General features: G+C 46.0%; 1 protein-coding gene across 2 annotated transcripts in view; it reads right to left on the bottom strand.

The window, feature by feature from the left end:
- FBLN2 (fibulin 2) overlaps positions 1–22,387 on the bottom strand; it is a 632,659-nt gene that overhangs the window by 198,671 nt on the left and 411,601 nt on the right. For both annotated transcript variants that reach the window (XM_086939012.1, XM_086939013.1), the window contains exon 5: positions 20,840–21,026. In XM_086939012.1, coding sequence (XP_086795138.1) covers positions 20,840–21,026 — 187 coding nt within the window. The remainder of the gene's footprint in view (positions 1–20,839; positions 21,027–22,387) is intronic.

Genomic DNA, 22,387 nt, shown 5'->3' with positions numbered 1-22,387 from the left:
GTAACAATCAGCCTGCTGCCACCACCTCTTTATATGAACCATTTGTAACCATCAGCCTGCTGCCACCACCTCTTTGTATGAACCATTGGTAACCACCAGCCTGCTGCCACCACCTCTTTGTATGAACCATTGGTAACCATCAGCCTGCTGCCACCACCTCTTTATATGAACCATTTGTAACCATCAGCCTGCTGCCACCACCTCTTTGTATGAACCATTGGTAACCACCAGCCTGCTGCCACCACCTCTATGGATAAACCATTCGTACCCCCCGGCCTGCTGCCACGACCTCTATGGATGAATCATTTGTAACCACCAGCCTGCTGCCACAACCTCGTTGTGAGAACCATTCGTAACCACCAACCTGCTGTCACCACCTCTTTGAATGAACTATTCGTAACCACCAGCCTGCTGCCACCACCTCCATGCATGAACCATTCGTAACCACCAGCCTGCTGCAATCACCTCTATGCATGAACGATTTGTAACCACCAGCCTGCTGCCATCACCTCTATGCATGGTCCATTCGTAACCACCAGCCTGCTGCAACCACCACTTTGAATGACCCATTCATAACCACCAGCCTGCTGCCACCACCTCTATGCATGAACCATTCATAGCCACCAGCCTGCTGCCACCGTCTCTATGCATGAACCATTCGTAACCATCAGCCTTCTGCCACCATCTCTATGCATGAACCATTTGTAACCACCAGCCTGCTGCCACCACCTCTTTGTATGAATCATTCGTAACCACCAGCCTGCTGCCACCACCACATTGTATGAACCATTCGTAAGCACCGGCCTGCTGCCACCACCTCTATGCATGAACCATTCGTAACCATCAGCCTGCTGCCACCACCTCTATGGATAAACCATTTGTAACCACCAACCTGCTGCCACCACCTCTTTCTATGAACCATCCATAACCACCAGCCTGCTGCCACCACCTCTTTGTATGAACCATTCGTAACCACCAGCCTGCTGCCACCACCTCTTTGTATGAACCATTCATAACCACCAGCCTGCTGCCACCACCACTTTGTATGAACCATTCGTAACCACGAGCCTGCTGCCACCACCTCTATGCATGAACCATTCGTAACCATCAGCCTGCTGCCACCACCTCTATGGGTGAACCATTTGTAACCACCAGCCTGCTGCCACCACCTCTTTGTATGAACCATTCGTAACAATCAGCCTGCTGCCACCACCTCTTTATATGAACCATTTGTAACCATCAGCCTGCTGCCACCACCTCTTTGTATGAACCATTGGTAACCACCAGCCTGCTGCCACCACCTCTTTGTATGAACCATTGGTAACCATCAGCCTGCTGCCACCACCTCTTTATATGAACCATTTGTAACCATCAGCCTGCTGCCACCACCTCTTTGTATGAACCATTGGTAACCACCAGCCTGCTGCCACCACCTCTATGGATAAACCATTCGTACCCCCCGGCCTGCTGCCACGACCTCTGTGGATGAATCATTTGTAACCACCAGCCTGCTGCCACAACCTCGTTGTGAGAACCATTCGTAACCACCAACCTGCTGTCACCACCTCTTTGAATGAACTATTCGTAACCACCAGCCTTCTGCCACCACCTCCATGCATGAACCATTCGTAACCACCAGCCTGCTGCAATCACCTCTATGCATGAACGATTTGTAACCACCAGCCTGCTGCCATCACCTCTATGCATGGTCCATTCGTAACCACCAGCCTGCTGCAACCACCACTTTGAATGACCCATTCATAACCACTAGCCTGCTGCCACCACCTCTATGCATGAACCATTCATAGCCACCAGCCTGCTGCCACCGTCTCTATGCATGAACCATTCGTAACCATCAGCCTTCTGCCACCATCTCTATGCATGAACCATTTGTAACCACCAGCCTGCTGCCACCACCTCTTTGTATGAATCATTCGTAACCACCAGCCTGCTGCCACCACCACATTGTATGAACCATTCGTAAGCACCGGCCTGCTGCCACCACCTCTATGCATGAACCATTCGTAACCATCAGCCTGCTGCCACCACCTCTATGGATAAACCATTTGTAACCACCAACCTGCTGCCACCACCTCTTTGTATGAACCATTCGTAACCATCAGCCTGCTGCCACCACCTCTTTATATGAACCATTCGTAACCATCAGCCTGCTGCCACCACCTCTTTGTATGAACCATTGGTAACCACCAGCCTGCTTTCACCACCTCTTTGCATGAACCATTCGTAACCACTAGCCTGCTGCCACCACCTCTATGGATAAACCATTCGTACTCCCCGGCCTGCTGCCACGACCTCTATGGATGAATCATTTGTAACCACCAGCCTGCTGCCACAACCTCGTTGTGAGAACCATTCGTAACCACCAACCTGCTGTCACCACCTCCTTGAATTAACTATTCGTAACCACCAGCCTGCTGCCACCACCTCCATGCATGAACCATTCGTAACCACCAGCCTGCTGCAATCACCTCTATGCATGAACGATTTGTAACCACCAGCCTGCTGCCATCACCTCTATGCATGGTCCATTCGTAACCACCAGCCTGCTGCAACCACCACTTTGAATGACCCATTCATAACCACCAGCCTGCTGCCACCACCTCTATGCATGAACCATTCATATCCACCAGCCTGCTGCCACCATCTCTATGCATGAACCATTCGTAACCATCAGCCTTCTGCCACCATCTCTATGCATGAACCATTTGTAACCACCAGCCTGCTGCCACCACCTCTTTGTATGAATCATTTGTAACCACCAGCCTGCTGCCACCACCACATTGTATGAACCATTCGTAAGCACCGGCCTGCTGCCACCACCTCTATGCATGAACCATTCATAACCACCAGCCTGCTGCAACCACCTTTATGCATGAACCATTCGTAACCACCAGCCTGCAGCCACCACCTCTATGCATGGACCATTCATAACCACCAGCCTGTTGACACTGCCTCTTCACGTTAGACATTCATAACCACCATCCTGCTGCCCGCTCCTCTATTACATGAACCAATCGTAACCACCAGCCTCTTGCCACCATCTCCTTGATTTCTTCTCCACATACTCAAGCATTTGACAGTACGAACTCTGGGAGAAAGATGAGTTGACATTCTGCTGCTATTTGCATTGCTGAGTGCTGCACGCATATGGGTAATAAGTGTCAGAGTGGCTATATAAAATAAAATATTTTCATGTAGCAACTAAACTGGTTACTAATTGGTCTTCCTCCGTGATTAGACTTTGCTTCATTTGCTAAATGCTAGTTGCGCATATATGTGTACAGAACTTATTTCAACCACCATGGTTGAAGGCTACATCTCAAATACAAATGTGGTACTCTCCCTTTAAGGTCTCCACATTTTATTGGTTGCATAAAACGGAAAATAGACTGAAATTTGATAGTGCATTCCTGCTTAACAAAGCAAAGTAAGATAAAAGTGGGAGACGTTTTAAAGTGACAGGTAATATATGGTATATTTCGATAACCTCCGACTTCCTTTTGTTATTACTGGTGCACTACAAACACGTTTTTATTAGATTTTTGTTTTCGAGTGTCCTGGTGGTACTCTTCTGACACTCATCTTCTGATAATCAGCAATGCAAAAAATACAAAAAAGTGTCTTCCATGGAAAATGCTAATTTTAACCACCCTCTCCACAATCCATACAATTTATACTTAATATACACCCACAATACTGTAAAGCAAAAAACAACTCTCACAAAGTTGAGACCTATTGGCAATGCCAATGCTTGTTTTTATTAGTCACTCAAATGTTCTTCTTTCAGCATTGGAAAATAGAGGTCACTTACTGAACAAAGAGGCGACAACCTTTTGCATTGTGAGGAGGTCCTTGTCTGCCTTTAACCTGATCATCTGTCCCCTGGACAGTTCGAGTAGGCTTGAGTACCAGGTTTGTCTTGCCCATTGAGGGGCTACGAGTATTAGGTTTGTTCCTGGTTGTCTGGCTTTCCCCAGAACCCTTTGTAGTAGAGGAATCGGAGGAAAAGCGCATGCAAATGTCCCTGACCAGTTTAGTGTGTGTTGAAACCTGGAGGTGAAGAATTTTTGTTCTCCATTATTGCGAATAGGTCTATTTCTGGAGGTCCCCAGAGGTTGAAGACCTGTTGCAGGCTCCTTTATTTTATCTCCCATTCGTGCAAGTAGCTGTTCTGTTTGCTGAGTTGATCTGCTTCAGTGTTGTCCTTTCCTGGCAGGTGATTTGTCTAGAGGCTGATTTTCCTTGAATTGGCCCATTTCCATATTTTCTGAGCTACTTTGTTTAGGGTGAATGATTTATTTCCTCCTTATTTGTTGAGGTAAAACATTGTTGTGGTATTGTTTGTCTGGATCAATGCTGTCGTCCCTCCTATGTGGGTTTAGAATACCTTTAGTGCCAGGAACACCATCTTCATCTCTAGGAAGTTGATGTGCTTTATAGAGTCTGCATTGTTCCACTGAACCCGTACCCTTCAGGTTTCCTGAATGTGCTACCCAACCCATGTGGGACACATCTGTCGTGATGGTCACTGAGGTAGTTGGTGTTTTGAAAGGTCTGTTTAGTGTTATGTTCTTGGATGCCCACCATTGTAACTCCACCTGAACCTTTTCTGTTACAACCACTAGATCTTCCCAATTCCCTGTGGTTTGTGACCAACTGCTGCATAGCCACTCCTGCAGAGGGCGCATGTGGAGGCATGCATGTGTGATGAGGGGAATGCAGGATGCTACGATGCCCATACGTTTTTATGATGGTTCTCATTGTCAGAGACTGACCCTTCTGATAGAGGCGAGTTTCTTGTCTGATAGCTTTTATTCTTCTTTGGGCCAGGTTTGCCCATGCAACCTTGGAGTTTAATCTTGCTCCTAGGAAGGTCTTTTCTTGGTCTGGCTTTATTGATGACTTTTTGTGATTATTGCAACACACAATTTTTGCAGTGTCACCTCATGAACTTGTGTGTAACATCTTTGATTTGAATTTGCCTTCACCATCCAGTCGTCTTGGTAGGGATAGATATGGATTCCTCTTCTTCTTCTTAGGGATGCAGCAACTGCTGCTAGTCACTTTGTGAAGACTCTTGGTGCTGATTTTATCCCAAAGGGCAGGACTTTGAATTAGTAGTAACTGTTCTTGAGGAAGAACCTGAGGAATTTCTTGTGAGTTTGGTTCATGGGGATGTGCAGATAGGCATCCTTTAGATTTATTGTTGCCATGAAATCCCCTATTTGTAGCTGTGGGGTTACCTCCTGTAGTGTTGACATTTTGAAATGCTGCATGCAAATGAATTTGTTTATGAATCTGAGGTCTAAGATGGTTCTTAGCGTGAAATTTGCTTTGGTATCAAGAAGTAAGGTAGATAGTTTCTTTTGTGGTGTTCCCTCCTTGGTACCATCTCTAAGGCTTGTTTTTGTAAAAGTCCACTAATTTCCTGTCTTAATTGTAAGAGTTCTGTTCCTTGGAACCTCTCCTTTTCTGGCGTTTGGTGGGAGTTTGTTTGTTAGCTCTATACAAGAGCTGTGGCGGAGCACAATTAAAATCCAATTGTATGTGGTGATGTCTTTCCATTGAAGTAGGGGGTGTGCTATTCTGCCTCCCAGTGGTGTTGTGTGCAGGCCCTTTGTTGTGAGTAAGTCACTTGGAGTTTGCTCCTCCCCCTCTTGAGGGTTGTCCCCTGCCTCTTCCTCTGCCCCGAAAAGGGCTGCCTTGGTTGCTCTTGCCAGGCTTGGTATCTGGACCGCTGATTTTAGGTAGGTGTTTGCTATGTTCTTTCCCTCCTGCATGGATTTTGCCCTCTTTTTATCTTCTTCTGGGAGCATGTTCATCAGTTCTTCGATGTCACCCTATTGTTGGTGGCCATACCTGTTCAAGTGTGCATTGGAGTTTGCAATACGCCATTGTGTTGCAGCTTCTTTCTCCATCTTTCTCCCCACTATGTCCATTGTTTTACTTTCTCTCTATGGAGGTGGACCAGTGGAGGAGTGAGCAGTGCACCTTCTTCTTGCCGTGATGATAATGATGGAGCCTGGCACTGTGTTTCCCTGAATGTATTTAGGGTCCTTTGTGGAAGGCTTATATTTTTTTCTCCACCCTTGGGGTTACCCTATTGCTAACACAGGCTCCTTGTAAGCCTCCTTGCCCTGGTCCAGGATGCTTGGTAGCATTGGGAGGTATTTTGTCTCCTGGCGGATGGTGCAAAAGTCTCTATGAGGAAGCAGGGGTCTCCTTTCTCTTCCTCTAAGGGGCCCCCGAAGGTATCAGCTGCTATTTTACTGAGGCTGTTGTAGAAGGCTATGTCGTCTGGTGGCGAAGCCTTTGAGGGATAGCTACATACCTCTTCTTCTGGGCTTTCTTTGCTGAGTTCATTCTTTTCTTCCTCAAAAGTCCCTGAGGCTTCCTTCTTTTCTGGAGCGTCAAACTTCTGTTCTATATCCTCCTCGTGAGGTTCAGGAGTTGCTGGTGATTCAAGGATATCTTCCTCTTCTTCTGCGTTTATGGCAGTGGTGGGTTGTGCAGAAATTAGGAATTCCTTCAATGGCTTGTCAAACTCCTTTGTTTGTTGAAGGAGTGCCCCCATTTCCGCTTCCAGGTGCTTCTTCTTCTCCTCCACCTCGAGGGCCCTTTCGGCATCTGAGGCTGCAGAGATCCTCTTCTTGGGTGTGGTGGATTCTGCCTTTCGAGGATGTGGTCTTTCCCTTCGCTGCCTCTCGTTCGGTGCTTGCCTTCGTCGATTTCGACAATCTGCCCTTGTCGGTATCCCCCGGGTGGGATCCGTGGGTTTTGCTGCATAGACGTCTTCTCGAGTCACATACTGTGCATATCCCGCCATCTAGTGGTTGGAGAAGAGTCAAGCTGCAAAACTATTGTTACAAGTAAGGAACTAGTTTCTTTCTTTTTGTCGCAGCAGCCCTTCAGTTGTCATTTTCTTTGACGCCTCAGCTGCCTTTTGCGCCTTCTTTTCTGGGCCCTTGGTTTCCGATGGGTGAGGGTTTCTTACCTTGTCCGTACTTGGCGTACGACTCTTCTCAGTCACCCCTTCGAGGATCTTGATGTCCGACTTCCGTGTGTTGAATCTGCAGCCACTCCCTGTCGTCCTTGTCGCTTGAGAGGCCCAGATCCCTCAGCGATGGTTGTTTCTGGCTTTGGAGCATGGCAGTGTAATGGTCTTCCCTCAACTTTTGGCGTACCTTGAGTGTCTTCCACACGAACACTGAGCGGGCCTAGCTGTCTTCATCCTTGCAATCCCTCTGCAGGCAGAGATTACAAATGTTGTGTGGAGTGTATTGTGCAAACTTGTGGTGGCACTTTCAGCAAAATTGAGAAAGGGGTATTTCCATGGCCCCAACCTCCCCCTTGATCTGTGTTGTTGCTACGTCGGGGTCCCCTGACAGTAAAAGGTGTCTGGAGGTCTTTCACCTGCTCTGGTGTCTTCTCAGTCTGTGTTCGATAGTTTTTTCACTTTGCAGTGTCTCCCTTTGCTTCCAGACCCAGCGCGGAAAAAAGAATCTGAAGATGGCTACCAGACACAGGAACTCCGGGGCATCATCTGACGTCACATAAGGAATGGACCTAGCACCAAATGGTGGTTGACGACGGCCCAAGCAGGCAGATTTTTTTTTCAGACCCAACCACTAGATGGCTGAAAAATGCACAGCATGTAAATCCAGAAAAAGATTCATGGTGCAAAAGCTATGTGCATGCACACAGGGGGCACATGGTGTGCCCCCCTGTGTGCATCAACATATAGGCACAGGGGGCCCCTTTAGGTGGAACCACCATGAAAAGCCTGGCGGAGAGGAAACTCGTAATATGCTTGGCAGGATCGCCAAACATATTGCTGCCACTGACTGACGCTCCTTTGCCAGGGAACGGCGGTTACCTGGCGGAGCAGGCAGGCCGACTGCCCAAGTCGTTAATGGGGCAGTTGGACCACCATTGGATACGCCACCGCCGCACCATGACAAGTCTGGCGGTCCTTGGACCGCTAGACTCGTAATAGGCCCTAAGAGTCAACATAAAAAAGCTACAGGAGAGAGAATTTGCCTCTGCACACTTGACTTGGCGATTTTGGAAAACTAGCAAAATGCCAATTTTAAGGACTTACATTTGAGAAAAAGATGTGATTAAATATTTGCCCACCCCAAAAGAACACCAAGTTATTACTAACATTAGTTGGCAGCCAATTCATGCTTAGTGGGGTGCTTAATGAACCTTTTGAAATTAGTTTGAAATTATTCCATATGTGCTGCATGCTTAAGTGGCAAATGTTTTATGAACATGGCAATTTAAATTACCTTCACAACCAAGTAACTTAAAGACTGTTTCACTATGTCATCATTAAGGAAGAAGTATATTTTTCTATTACATTTACTTTCATTGCCTAATCAGGCAACATTTATTTTTTAGCATCCAAACGAGAATGATTATACTTGTCAACAATAAAATGACTATTAGGTGAAGAGCAAGTCAATATATCTTGAGCTGCCTGTATATAAAAGATTAATTCCATTCATGGCATTAATTTCTTTAGAGAGTCGAGCGAAGTAATTATGATGACGTCAGTCATTTAGTTCCAGAATATGTTCAATCACACTGTAGTTCCTCATAGCGATAGAAGACTTATGAGGATTGCACACATCTTTGAACGAAGTTCAAGCTATTTACTTAGCAGAGAGGCAACACGCAATTACACCACATTAGAAGTTGTTATTAATCCATACAAATGAAATATTTTACAACACGAGACTCGGAGTCAAAAGAGCCATCTGGAAGGGATATTACCTAATCTTACTTTTTCAAAGGATCTCGAGCTAATGTGACTTAATAGAGGAATGTGTTTTATTTTCGCCTGAAGCATTAATTACAAAATGTGTACTAGCTGAGTTAATTCTTATTAGAAACAGCAGTTTATAGGAGCCAGCTAGTGTAGAGAAAAAACTGTTCTCTTTATTCCGCGTTATATATTTACCATTGACAATCAAAAGGCATTCTAGAGCTTTGTGTTATGTCCCTATGCTATGTGTAGACTATTCAATATTAGCGGCGTGAGCGTGTATTGACCGTTGCCGCTTCACGGACTGAGGAGGGAGCGCGGATCAACTCTGGAGCAGTGTGGCGGGGCTGGGCACCGATTTGCACCCGGCGAGCAGGAGAAATTTTGGATTGGGCAACAAACGACGTAGGTTGCCAGGGGCGGCCTTAGGCATGTGCAAGCTGTGCACCTGCACAGGGCCACCAAACCCCAGGGGAGACCACGCCAATATATATCCTTAATATAATAATCCTCTGAGGATGGATACATATTTGGGTGGCGGCCCCTGGCAGGGATTTGGCGGCCTCCGGCTCTGTCCCACTTCCAAACACCCTGACCCCCCCCCCCCCTCTTCGCTGGCCTCCGCGCTCCGCCCCACCCGGACCCCCTCTTCCGGGGCCCCCTACCTACGCTCCCTGCCCAGGGCCCCCATGAGCCTAGGGCCGCCCCTGAGGTTGCACAGCGTTGTGATATTTCTGGCAGCCATTTAAAAAAAAAATCTTTTTATTATAAACAAACAATAAAACATACAGATTCACCGGTGTTACCATTATCACATTTCTGTGGGCTTCAAAGAACACTATTGCTGCCTTCACAATCAATAAATCCACAATATTTAAGTAAAAAACACCCTCTACATCCAGGGCCGGACTGGGAATCAAAACCGGCCCTGGCAAAGTGCTCGACCGGCCCCACACGCCTCCCCCCCCCCAGGCCCTTTGCCAACGCCGGTTTTCGGCCGATTTTGTTACAGGGTCGTTTTTGCAACGGCCCTGTAACAAAAACGGCCCCCAGAGGCCCAAAACTTCCCCCCACCCTTGCGGCGCACCAGGGGATTGCCCGGTGCCCGCAACGGCCAATCCGGGACTGTCTACATCTCCAAGTCATCCAGGGAGGTATGATCTGGTAATTGGGGCGGGGTACATATGTTTCCTCTATATGAATTTCACTTACTCAGTATTTGCATCCACTTTTTGGGGCATCCCCTGGACACTATTTTCTCCCTGAACGTACACCAATCCATATCCTCAATCCATTCCCTTACCGTTGGTATCTCTTATGCTCCCCACTTTTTTGCAATATTTCTTTTCGCTACCATTCTGGCAGCCATTTTAGAGGAAAATTATACATTAACCTTTGCTTTCAAGGAGATAGCAGTTAAGCTTCACAAATCCAGTGCAAAGATTGTCTACAAGGAGGAAGTGGCACAGCATTTTGTTATTTATGGTGCTAGTATTCAAATTGGTGTTTACAAAACGTGCATTTAAAACGGATTTCACAGATTAGACACATCAAATAAAATGAAAAAAATAGTCTTTATCACGGCAGTGTGTTGTTTCAGGAAGCATTTGAGTTGGTCACTTCTCACTTTGGAAATTGCACTTTAGTTTGTGAAGAATGGACAGTGGGTTTCTGTACATTGTTGCACACTGAAAAATTCCACATTCTATATATTTATTCCACTGCGTGACAGTGTACTGGAATGTTACTACAATGAGCCAGCAGATATTTTCATTAAGTCCACCGCAGGCGTTTTGGGTGGCAGGATCGGAGCCAGGGTCGAGAAGTAGCGAATGGAAGGAATATTTCCTGAATTATATTGAAACGGTAGATTTGGATGGAAAAATGTCTCCAGAACACAAAAAATGGATTCTGCTACATTCTCTAGGCCCACAAGGACTATCCCCTAGATGCATCAACATTGTCATTTGCGATTCCTTAATTGCGAAAAATAAGGAATCGCAATTAAGGATTCGCAAATGGCAATGCATCATTAATTTCGCAATTTTTTTGGGATTCGGTAAAAATCGCATTTTTTACCGAATTCCAATAAAATTGCGATTTCCAAAAAGCGAATCCGATATTCCCATTCATTCCTATGGGCTGAAATGCCCATAGGAATGAATGGGAATTGCGAATTCGCAATTTCAATTTGGAATGCATCAAAGCCTTTCAAGGGTGGAGAGGGGGGTCCCAAGGACCCCCCCCTGCACTCATGAAATGCACTTTTACATGTGAGTTACATACACACATGTCCTAAGGACATGTGTGCCTGTAACGTACACGTTTAAAAAATGCATTTTCATGCGTTTTTAAACATTTTTCCAAATTACCACGAAGTTCAACTTCGTGGTAATTTGCATTTGCAATTTTGGAAATCGCAAATGTTTTGGGGATGATGCATTGCTGTTAAGGAATCGCAAATGTGCGATTCCTTAACAGCAATCGCATTTTTTTGGAACTCGCAAAAAAAGCGATTTCCAAAAAATGCTTGATGCATCCCAGTAACCAATTTAGGAAGTGCAAAAGGCCGATTTATGCGAATCGCACCGTTTGCACTTCCTAAAACGGTTGATGCATCTGGGCATAAAATCCTATAACTAAATGAATACAACGGTTACAGGGTGATAGGAATGATTTTATTTTTGCCTTGTGTGATTTGGATATGCATTTTTTCACAAAGGGTTGCATAGGGATAACAAGGTTCACATTTTTTCAAAGAAACAATTGAAGTCTGAGTCCATTGACGATTATGTTAGCGAATTAAGGAAGTTAGTGACAGACTGTGCATTTGGTGGATTGTTAGAGGATTTAATCTGTGATCTGGTAGTTAAGAATGCGTCATATCCTGCAATTCAAGACAGGCTGTGGCTGAATGGTGATGCGGGTTTGGATGATATACTTGCAATTGTACACGAAGCAGAAACTTCTTGGGGATGTGCGCGTGCATTGAGGACAGAAGTAAAAGAACAATTGGAGACTGTTGCAAAAATAAAAGCAAATACAAAACAGAAAAGTGCATGGAATACTTCTAGAAAGGTTAAGGTGTTTAAAGACTCACCCAAGTGGTATCGGTGCGGAAGTGATGAGCGTTTGCCGTTTGTGAAATCGTCTCCTGCTAAAAAAGTAAAGTGTAGCACATGTGGTGTGATAAGGCACTACGCAAAGGTTTGTAGGAGGAGAACTAAAGCTGTCAAATGTGCAAAAGAATATGAGAAATCAGATTTTGACACTAGTAGTAATGAGGAAGACTGTTGGGAATGTAGTTCAGAAATAAGAACTAAACTAGTTTTCAATATCTCAGAGGAATGTTTGGTAGTACAGAACAAACCCAAGTGTTGGAGGAAAATTGTGAGAGGGGGTTTGGAATCAAACTTTAGGCAGATCTCAGCTCGCCTTATACAATAATAAACAAGGATGTATGGATTAACCCCTTCCATGCTGATGACGGCCCCCAGCCGTCATGCACTACTGTGCTCGTGTGCTGATGACGGCTGGGGGCCGTCATGAACCCGCCCACTCGCGATTCTGCCGCACAGGCACAGAATCGCGGCCGTATGGAATGGGTTAAGTACTTTGTGGGTCAAGTGGGCAGGAAGCTTTTTTCTCCTGATATTGAACCCGAAAGTTATGGTGGAGAAAGAATGACAATGACAGGAGGCAGCTGGTTCAGCTTTGATTTTAAAAACAGTAGTGCTTCTGGAAAACTGTTTGTGGCTAAGAAGGGACCATCGGTACTTGGGTGGAAGGATCAGAAGGGATTGCATATTATTATGGATCCAAATGGTAAAGAACAAGTTTTGATCATGGACGAAGGTGTAAATGTTAAAAAAAAATTCCCTCTGTGTTTGAGAAACACAGAGGCCTCCAATGGGAGGAAGTCATGTACCTAGTGTTCAATGGAAGTCTGTCACTATTGATATTATGGGACTGATCGGTATAGAACATGGTACTCATAGACATGTAGTCTAGATTGCCTATTTTTAAAAGTGTGGAGAAAGTGGATACCACTGTAGTATTGCAATTTTTGGATCATGTGTTTTTGGTAGAAGGCACTTCAGCAAATGTACTTATTGATATTGGGGTGCAGTTTACATTAATCTGAAAGAGACTGTAGTTATAGATTCCTTTCCTTTAGAATTACCCCCAGGTGCCAGACTGGATCCAGAGAATTTTTCTGTAGCACACATCCCTCATCGGCGTCGTGGTCGCCGGGATGACATTGGGATGTCTACTTAGATGCCACCCCTGCATGCTAACGTCAGTTCTTTCTTTTTCCTTCAACCTAGCGCAGATCCGTAGAGAGCTACCCCTGAGTCACTTTTTGACAAACTTTTTTCTCGACTTTTGTCTACTTCTTTTTCGAGTCTGTCGACTGCTGGTGTATGAGGGATGTTCCATCATTGGACTGGGTTTCATCTGTTCGAGGCCTGCAACCGCCTAATGTCGGTTACGGACCCCCACCTCTCCAGCTCCGTCTTCGGAGCCTGCTTCTTGGACAACTCTGCGCTTCCCTTCTTTTTCAGGAGTGTCCCCTGACCAGCTCTGAGCTTTCTATGAAGCGCTTCATGGCATCTTTGGACAGCCTGACTCTGAGCTTTGGGCCCCGCAGACATGGCTGGGGTCCTGGGTCTTCAATGCCGGTGGCTCCGGCCCCAGAGTCAGAGGGGCAGAGGAACCAGGCCTGTATCCGGATCAATGCTGGTCGACCTCATGGTACCTTCCCCAACACCGATTCCATTGACGATGCCCCAACGCCAGTTGTGCCCATACCGGCGCCGACCCCAGCCTCACCCCTGACTTGCATACGGCACCCAACGTCGGTAATGGCGCCGGAAGGTGTGTTTGTGCCTCTATTTGTTCCTGGTGTTCCTTTCAGGATGAGTGGCAACCAGAGGAGGGTGAAGAGGACTGGGAGGGGTCTGTGAACCCTTTGGTTGACCAGCTTGATGAGCCAGAATGGTGAGAGGAATCGGGTGATGCCAGTGGTTTGGAAGCCTCCCCAGACCTTGGCTCTCCCCCTAACGTGGCTATGGAGGAGGGAGCTTTATATGCAGTGATGTTGCATAGGGCGGCTGAGGCCTTGTGCCTGGAGCTTCCTACAGTGGCAGTCAGGACTAACCTCCTGACAGAGGTGCTTCAAACCGCAGCAGCCTCTTTGAAGCCCCTTCTGCCTTTTAATGAAGCCCTCACTGATGTCCTTCTGGGCAGGTGGTCCAAGCCCAGCACAGGGGCTCCTGTGGACAGGATGATTTCCCAATGCCACCACCTGGGCCCCCTGGGTGACCCACTTTTTCACCCTCAACACCTGACCCCTGAGAGCTTTGTGGCCCAAGACTCGTCCTCTAAGGGCACATTCCCTAATGCTCCCCCAGATATGGAATCCAAGAAGCTGGACCACCTTGGGAAGAAGATGTTTTCTTCTGCCAGCTTAGCGCTGCAGTCGGTGAACACCGCATGCCTCTTGGGCTATTATACTCATACGGTGTGGGATATAGTTGCACAAGTATCCGGTCTGCAAAGTCGAGGTACGCTGCTGCTGTTTCTCCTATCGGGCTGGACGTTTTCTCCTTGTTAGGCTGCTCATCTTCATCATGCCGCCCTGTTTCCAAGCTTCCGACTTTCTGCAGTTTCTCTAATGATGGACTTGGTACACGATTTTGCATAGGTCCTGATTCTGCATTTGACCCTTGGTGCCCCTCTGGTCTCGAATCCTTAGTCCCATTTTGTAAAGCTGCTATCTTATAAATTCCTGCAATTTGTATGTACCTTTGGGTGATCACTTATCCAGGACCTACGACGACTAGTTAAGTCTTGATCGTCCCCATCAGTTCTCTGGCCTTTCCGGATTTGAAATCGGGCATTTCCGGTATTTCGTGTGAATACTGAGGGCAAACTTGACTCGCCTTGAATACCCTTGATTTATTGAGGTTCCTTTTCAGACAGTCTTCATGATAAGTTTTGCCAGCCTTGATTGTTATCACACAGACACGACCCCAACTTCACAGCCAGCAACAGAGTTAAGTACAGCAATGTCACAGAGGTCACCTGGACAGACCACGCCATCATTGACTTTACCATCACAGGTTCCCCCCACACCACCACCAAGGCACTCAGCCCCTCACACTACAGCTGGAACAAAGTATCAGAGAGCTAGTTGACCAACGTCCTCAACACCTCCCACCCTGCACCCACGACAAAACAAGAACAGTCTGTCAAGAACTTCTCCACCTGAATTACCATCTACGTCGAGTCAGACCAGTCGGTACACCAAAGAACTGAGAATCACAAAACAAAACTGCATGTGACTGGAAAGGAAATGGCGCACCAGCAAGGAACCCACAGATCGAGCCACATGCAAGGCATCCCTCAGCCAATGTTATGTTATATGAAGTGTTTTTCGAAAATGCTTGCTTGCCCTAAAGGGTATCATGGAGCTAGCTGAGAGAAAGAAAATGGAGGATGTCAAGAAACAGTTAATATGTGGCAAAAATCCAAGTTTGTAACTTCTTTCTAAAAGCCAGTACATTAGTTAGGGCTTTAATATGTAGAGGAAGGGCATTCCATGCCTTAGAGGCTCTGAGCACTAAGTTTCTCTCTCCCTAGTTAGCATATCTAAATTTAGGAATTGTCAACAAATTTGGCTGATACAGTGCACTGAGACTGACTTGGTAGATACCAAATAAAGCTATTTCTTAGAAAGTTAGGGCCTATCTCGGTCAGCACCTTACACTGTACACAGGGCTTTAAACATGACCCTCTGCCTGATCGGAAGCCAGTGAAGTTTGGCAATGAATTGAGAGACCGATTTGATATTTGGAATTTTACACAGCAATCGAGTGGCCACATTCTGTTGTGTTTAGAATTTTATTAAGGACCTGGTGATGGGTGTTAAGATAGAGCTCATAACAATAATCGCCTTTTGAAATGACAAGAGAGGTAAGAACTGTTTTCTGGATATGAACAGGTAGAAAAGGAAACATTTTCATTATCGTTTTTAAAATGAAAAAAGCTGCAGAGGATATAGTGTTTACTTGAGCAGTATAGGGGAGTTTGTTATTTATTAAACTCCTAGATTTGTAACACATCTGACAGGTGAAGGAAGTGGGCTAAGCTCACAGGACCACCTGTCAGAGGACAAGAATGAGGGCTGGGCACCAAATTCCTCCAACCCCTGAAAGAGACGAAAAGGCGCGCCTCTGCCAACCGCATCAAAGCCATTTCTAACCACAGCAAAGAACTCTTCGACATCGCCATAGAGTTCTCCAACCCCTCAGCCACCGAAAACATCATCACGCCTTTACAGGAACTCTGCGACACCCTATCAGACTTCTTCCACGACAAGCTCATCAACTACAAAAACTTCGAACCCCCAACCCACTGCCCCAGCCTCCTCACTCTCACAGATACAAGCCCCAACCACCTGTTGACCATATGGGACCAGCTCACCACTCAAAACACCACAGCCATCATGAACTCCATCCACTCAGGAGCACCCACGGACCCCTGTCCTCACTGTATCTTCAAGCTCTGGAGCAAGACGATCAGCAACAAGTTCACCACCATCTTCAACGCATCCATCACCATGGTCACCATTCCCGAAGAATGGAAACATGCGGAGGTCAAACCTCCTGCTCCTTTTTTTATTTGATTGTATTTTTGCATCACTAAATTAAATATAGCAGCATGCGCAGATGCGCAAGCAGCAACAGAATAGGATGATACAAAGGATACAGAAATGTATCCCATCCCCCCTTGTTACAACTTTAAATAAACATCTAGGTGTGCAGAGCAATGTAGTACATCACATCACATGCGTGGTTCTTCTACCCTCAGAGGTCCTGTAAAACAGAACAAACATAAAAAATGCCAGTTACTCGTAAGTATTTTATACCATGTCAGGATGTTCCATCAAGTACGCAGTCAATGGTGACCAAAAATCCTTCGGTTTGGACGCCTCTGCAGCTCCTCAGCATAAATGTCCATTTGTTCTTTACAGTACACCAGGTCTTTGATCCATCTTACCAGAGTTGACACATATGACCCACAAATGCACTGTGACAGCACGTTTTGCGAACGGAGTAGAAATAGCAACTATGCGTCTATTACTAGGCTTTATTGTCTTCACCAACCCCAACCAGCAAAGTTCCAGCTTACATTCAACCATTTCCAATACCATATCTGATAGTACCGGAGTAACTTTCAACCAAAAGTTATGTATAGTAGTACAATTCCAGGCCAGATGCACAAAGTTCGCCCCATCAGCCTCGCATCTGACGCACCTTGCATCCTTCCTTAGACCAAACGTCATAAATTGCGCAGGGGTGCAATGCAACTGGTGAAAGTATTTAAAGTGTATTATTCGAAGGTTACAGTTGGCAGTCAATCTCCCGGTCAGCGCCTCCCAATCCTCCCAACCTTAGAGTCCACCAGCTCATTATTCCATTTCTCAAGGGATGGGGTACTAGACACATGATTTTTCCTGCTGAGACGCACAGTATAACTTAGTAATCAGAACCTTGCTCTCCCCTATAATCAACACCAACTGCAATGCTTTCAACATCTTCAGCTCATGAGGGAACTCAGAATACAATGTTTTCACTGCCTTGCGTGATCTGGTGTATGTAAAGCCATGCATTGATTTATATGCTTGCCCAGCAACTAAACTCTCCAGGGTCATAAAAAGGCCATTTCTATACATGTCCCCCATCGTTGTGACTCCTGCATTTTGCATTACATTTAGTGCCCCAGGTTCTTGAGAAGCCAAGATACCTGGGTGAGCAGCAATTGGCATAGCAGGTGCATATAAATATTCCCTGTCTGCATGAGCACCCAGAACCCTCCACCCCCTGACAGTGCTTCTGACCAGACTAATCTCCATTCTGAGACTGCCATTTTCATTATGCAGGACCATATCAGTAAGTGGGACCGGGAAAGTCGTGACCCCCTCCACAGTAAATGTGGCAGAAACCGCTGAGGAAAATACCAGTAATGCGTGAATTGCGCCTGAGCACACAAATAGTACAGTCGCCTCAAACTCTTCCCGCTCAAATTGCAGCATCAATGTGTTCCAGCTATATCTCGGCTGCCTTCCAGCCCACACCAGAGCCAACAAACAGGACTGTAATGTTTTAAAAAGTGCCCTATTTAGAGTTATCCGGATGTTTATGAACAGATAGAGACGCCTAGGGAGAAAGGTCATCTTTACCACTGCAATTCTGCCTGCCAAGGGCAGTGGGATCCACGTCCACTGGATAACTTGTTTTGTAATTTTGGTTATTGCCTGCTCATAATTTATACTGATCACTGTATCTGGGTCTCTATGCACCTAAACCCCCAGGTATTTCACTGGCTCGGTGGATCATGCGAGTGGGTACTTCAATACAGTTTCTTGAGTGCAATCAGTTAATGGGAATACTGTTTATGCCCAGCCCCAAGTGCCTCTCAAACAAGACATATTCACGAAGCACAGGTGCCAGATGCGTAGCTGTCTCTCGGACGTTAAGCATCATATCGTCCGCATACAATGAAATGGTCAACGGGCGTTGCCGGAATCCCAATGCAGCGTCAGAATTGAGCTGCCAAACCTTACAGGTCAAGGGCTCTAGCACCAACGAAAAAAGCATTGGGGAGAGAGTGCATCCCTGTCTAGTGTCCCTGCTTATTGTGATTGGGCAATATACCCAACAAATGACCCACACTCTGGTGACCGACCAGTGTACAAAAGTTGCACCTAAAACCCCTTCTCAAGAAACCGTCCGCTGACCCCAGCGAACTCAAGAGCTACCGTCCCATCTCTCTGCTCTTCTCTCCCGCCAAAGACCTCAAAAAGGCCATTACCTGCCAACTCATGGAAAACCTTGAGAACAACAATCTTCTGGACGTCTCCCAATACGGATTCCAGGCCAACCACAGCACCGAAACCGCCCTGATTGCTGCCATCGACAATATCAGAATGGGGAGAAATAATGACCCTAATCCTCCTTGACCTCTCAGCAGCTTTTGACACCATATCCCACTACACACTATGAAGAGGCTTCACCACATTGGAAGCCAACTCAACACAGCCAAAATGGAAGTGCTTATCTTCAGGAACAACCCCTCCCTGTGAAGCAATGCCTGGTGGCCTTCCAAACTAGGACCCTCACCCACTCCGACAGACGATGGCTGCAACCTAGACATCATCCTGGACAGCAAGCTTGCCATGAAAAACCAGATCATTGCAGTCTCCTCTGCCTGCTTCTTCACTCTTTGCATGCTTTGTAAGATATCCAAATGGCTCCTCATCAACACCAGATGAACTGTCACTCAAGTCTTAGTCACCAGCTGGCTTGACTATGGCAATGCACTCTACATAGGAATTACCTCGCACCTCCTGAAGAGACTGCAAACCATACATAATTCAGCGGCCAGAAACATCCTTGGCTTCCCAAAGCAAACCCACATCACCCCCCTCCCCTCCTCCCCCCCTTAAGAAACTCCACTGGCTCCCCATTCAGAAGAGATGTCAACTCAAGATGCTGATCCACACCTTCAAAGCCCTCGACAACCAAGGACCAGCGTGCATCAACCACTGCCTGAACTTTCAACAACCCTCCAGACACCTGCGTTCCGCTTTCCTCTGCCTCGCTCACACTCCTCGCATTCGCCGATGTAACAGTGGAGGACACTCCTGCTTCTACCTCGCTGCAAAGTCATGGAAAAACCTCCCCTTCACCTCCCGACCTCATCTTCTCTGTTGGAATACAGGAAGGGACTCGAACTGAACTATCCCTAAGCAGCAGGTTCTCAGCACCTGGATACCCTCATGGGTGATTAGCCATGCTTTATAAGCCCTGTTTGACTGAAACTTTAAAAATTCATATCTTTGGTCCTCCTTATTAGATTTTTGTAATTTTTATCTAATTTTATTAAAATGTTTTCTATTTGTCTAAACTGGTTTGGGATTTTTCTTGTGTTGTGTTTTGACTTTATTACTGTTTTGGTACAGCATAAATACTTTACACACTGCCTGTAAATTAAGCCTGTCTGTTCTATGCCCCCATTACCAGGGAGTTGAGCTCAGGTTAATATATTAACTTTACTGTTTCAACCCGACAAGGACTGTAGTTATTGCTTCAGGTGGGTCACCACCTCTTATAATTATTATCCCCAATGGTATTGTATTGAATACATATAATGATACATTTTTTCTGAATTCCTTTACAAAGCCTAAGCTTGCAACTGAGGCTAAAGGAATTATGTAGGATCAAGGTAGAAGATGGGTACATTAACCATTTCGCTGCAGGGGTTATTCCCCCGCTGTGCTGGGGGGAGGGGGGCGGGCACAGCTCCCGCATGCTCATGACGAGCTAAGCTCGTCATGAGCTACGGCGCTCCTGTGCTCATGACGAGCTCAGCTCGTCACAGGTGCATTGGCTCCCGTGGAACGTTCAGCACAGCGGGGGAATTCTCCCCGCACCTGAGCATTCCACGGGCCATGACGAGCTGAGCTCGTCATGAGCACCGGAGCACCGTGCCTCATGACAAGCTCAACTCGTCATGAGCATGCAAGAGGTTAAGCACGTGCAAGAGTGTGGACCTGACTCACAAAGGTCCTCTGCACTCGTGGCGGGGGCCCCGTTGTACTGTAGGAGTCAACACACTCTGGCGGAATCTCCTCATTAGAATTCTCAATGAATCAGGCCCTTAATCTTCAAGTGTGATTACCGTACAGGCGTACATCACACAGTTCAAAAGGCAATGTGGTTGTTCGACTGGCATATTAACTTACAACATGAGCGTGGAAGTCTTGAACTTGAAGAAGATGCTACTTTAAACTCAATTTAAAGATGTGCACGATTAGGTATATTTTTACTCCCTTTATATATTTTTTCTTGAGAAGGTAACAGACAATAGCCACATTAAGTTTTATATATATTAATTCGTAGCAATTTTCTTCTAAATGCAGTGATGTTTTGCACAATGTTTTAACATTTGGAGTTTTCCGGCTTGCCAATGACGTCTTACCTTTTTCTGGCTGGAATGTTGGATCCGGTTCAGGCTGCTTCTTGATTTCTGGTGGCATCAGCTGATCTTCCCCTTCACAGCAGGCTAGCATCACTTGGTTACAGGGATAGCCGAGATGTTGGTTTGATTCACAAGTCTGTCCCTCACTTTTTACCTTCAATCCAAGGGCACAGCACTCACAGCATTGCTATAAAGTACAAAGGAGCAGAAACACAAAATGGTAGCTTGCTTTGATTGTTTGAGGTTGTTTTCATAATACTATTGTAGCAAAAATTACTTTTGCATTATCATGTTGTAATAAAGCATAAGAAATTAAAGTGCATTGTTAATGAAGAGTCAGGCTGCGTATGAAGGGAGAAAATTACAAAACGGAAAAGTAGGAATATGCTAGTCTTCAACACATTTCTTTGAAAGAACTTGTAATGTTGTGTAATGGCATGTAGGACAGAATTCTGGCCCCACTGCAGATCTCTGACTAGGAGGCTAATAAAGCAGCCAAGGAGGGTGTTAGACCTCAAATCAAATCAACAAGCCCTAAAACTGGGCCGGACTTGGAAACCTAAGCATCCTTGGCAAATCTGATCAGACCAGCCCCCATATTGTGCACAGAGAGTGAGCACAGCTTGCGAGCAAGAGGTGCTTGGGGGGAGGGTCTCCGCAACCCACACTACCACTTGCGGGGACCGACACTAAAAATCGGACTCGAGGGGACTGAAACCAGCCTCCAAGGGCTCCAGCCTCCCTGGGGTTTGCCCGCTTGCCGGGCTAGCCAGTCCGGCCATGCCCTAAAAGAAATAAAGCTGACAAACACATAAGCACTAGTCAACTGGAAGATCATAGAAATAGGAATCTGGATTCCTATGTTCACAGTAGTAGACAAGTACGTCATAGGTCGACAGAACACTAAACATGCTCAAAGAGAACCACAAAAACAGAAGAGGTCTGTTTGACCGAGAGTGGGAGGGCTCTAGGTATACCTAATGAGTAATACCATCCAGCTATCTGATGTTTTATGGGGAGGAATTCTACCAACAAAAATGAATGACTGTTAGGAGGTATGTCACCCAGAGTCAAGTGCTCTTTTTGTAGACATGAGCTCACAAGGTAGAATTCTTTGAAGACAACCTAGCTATGCAAAAACTGTAGGAAAAGGTGGTAAAGGTGGAGGGACTTGTAAATATGCCTCTCTGTTTTTTTTAGTATTAAGCTTTAGCTTTAGCCAACTGAGCAATCATTACTCTGTTGATTGTTCAGTCTAAGCAGCAGTTGTGTGTTGTCACCATAGGTGTACAATTGGACAAAGATAAAGATAGCAAGAGGTCTGAAAGATCAGACAGGTAGGCAGAGAGCACAGATACCTGGGACACCCAACAGGGGAAGTGTTATCTTAAGGATATTGGGCGCCTTGAGCAAAAATGTTTTGGGGCCCCCGTAAACAACACATTTGAATCTTATTACCCTTTTTAAGTCCACATGATGCCAAACAATACTAAATTATGTTACATTTTTACACAGTCACACAAACACTGTTGAAATACGCTTTGCCTT

The sequence above is a fragment of the Lissotriton vulgaris genome, chromosome 9 (genome assembly GCF_964263255.1).
Source record: "Lissotriton vulgaris chromosome 9, aLisVul1.2, whole genome shotgun sequence".
Taxonomy (NCBI): domain Eukaryota; kingdom Metazoa; phylum Chordata; class Amphibia; order Caudata; family Salamandridae; genus Lissotriton; species Lissotriton vulgaris.
The sequence above is the reverse complement of the archived record's forward strand: the minus strand, read 5'-3'. Positions and strand labels throughout refer to the sequence as shown.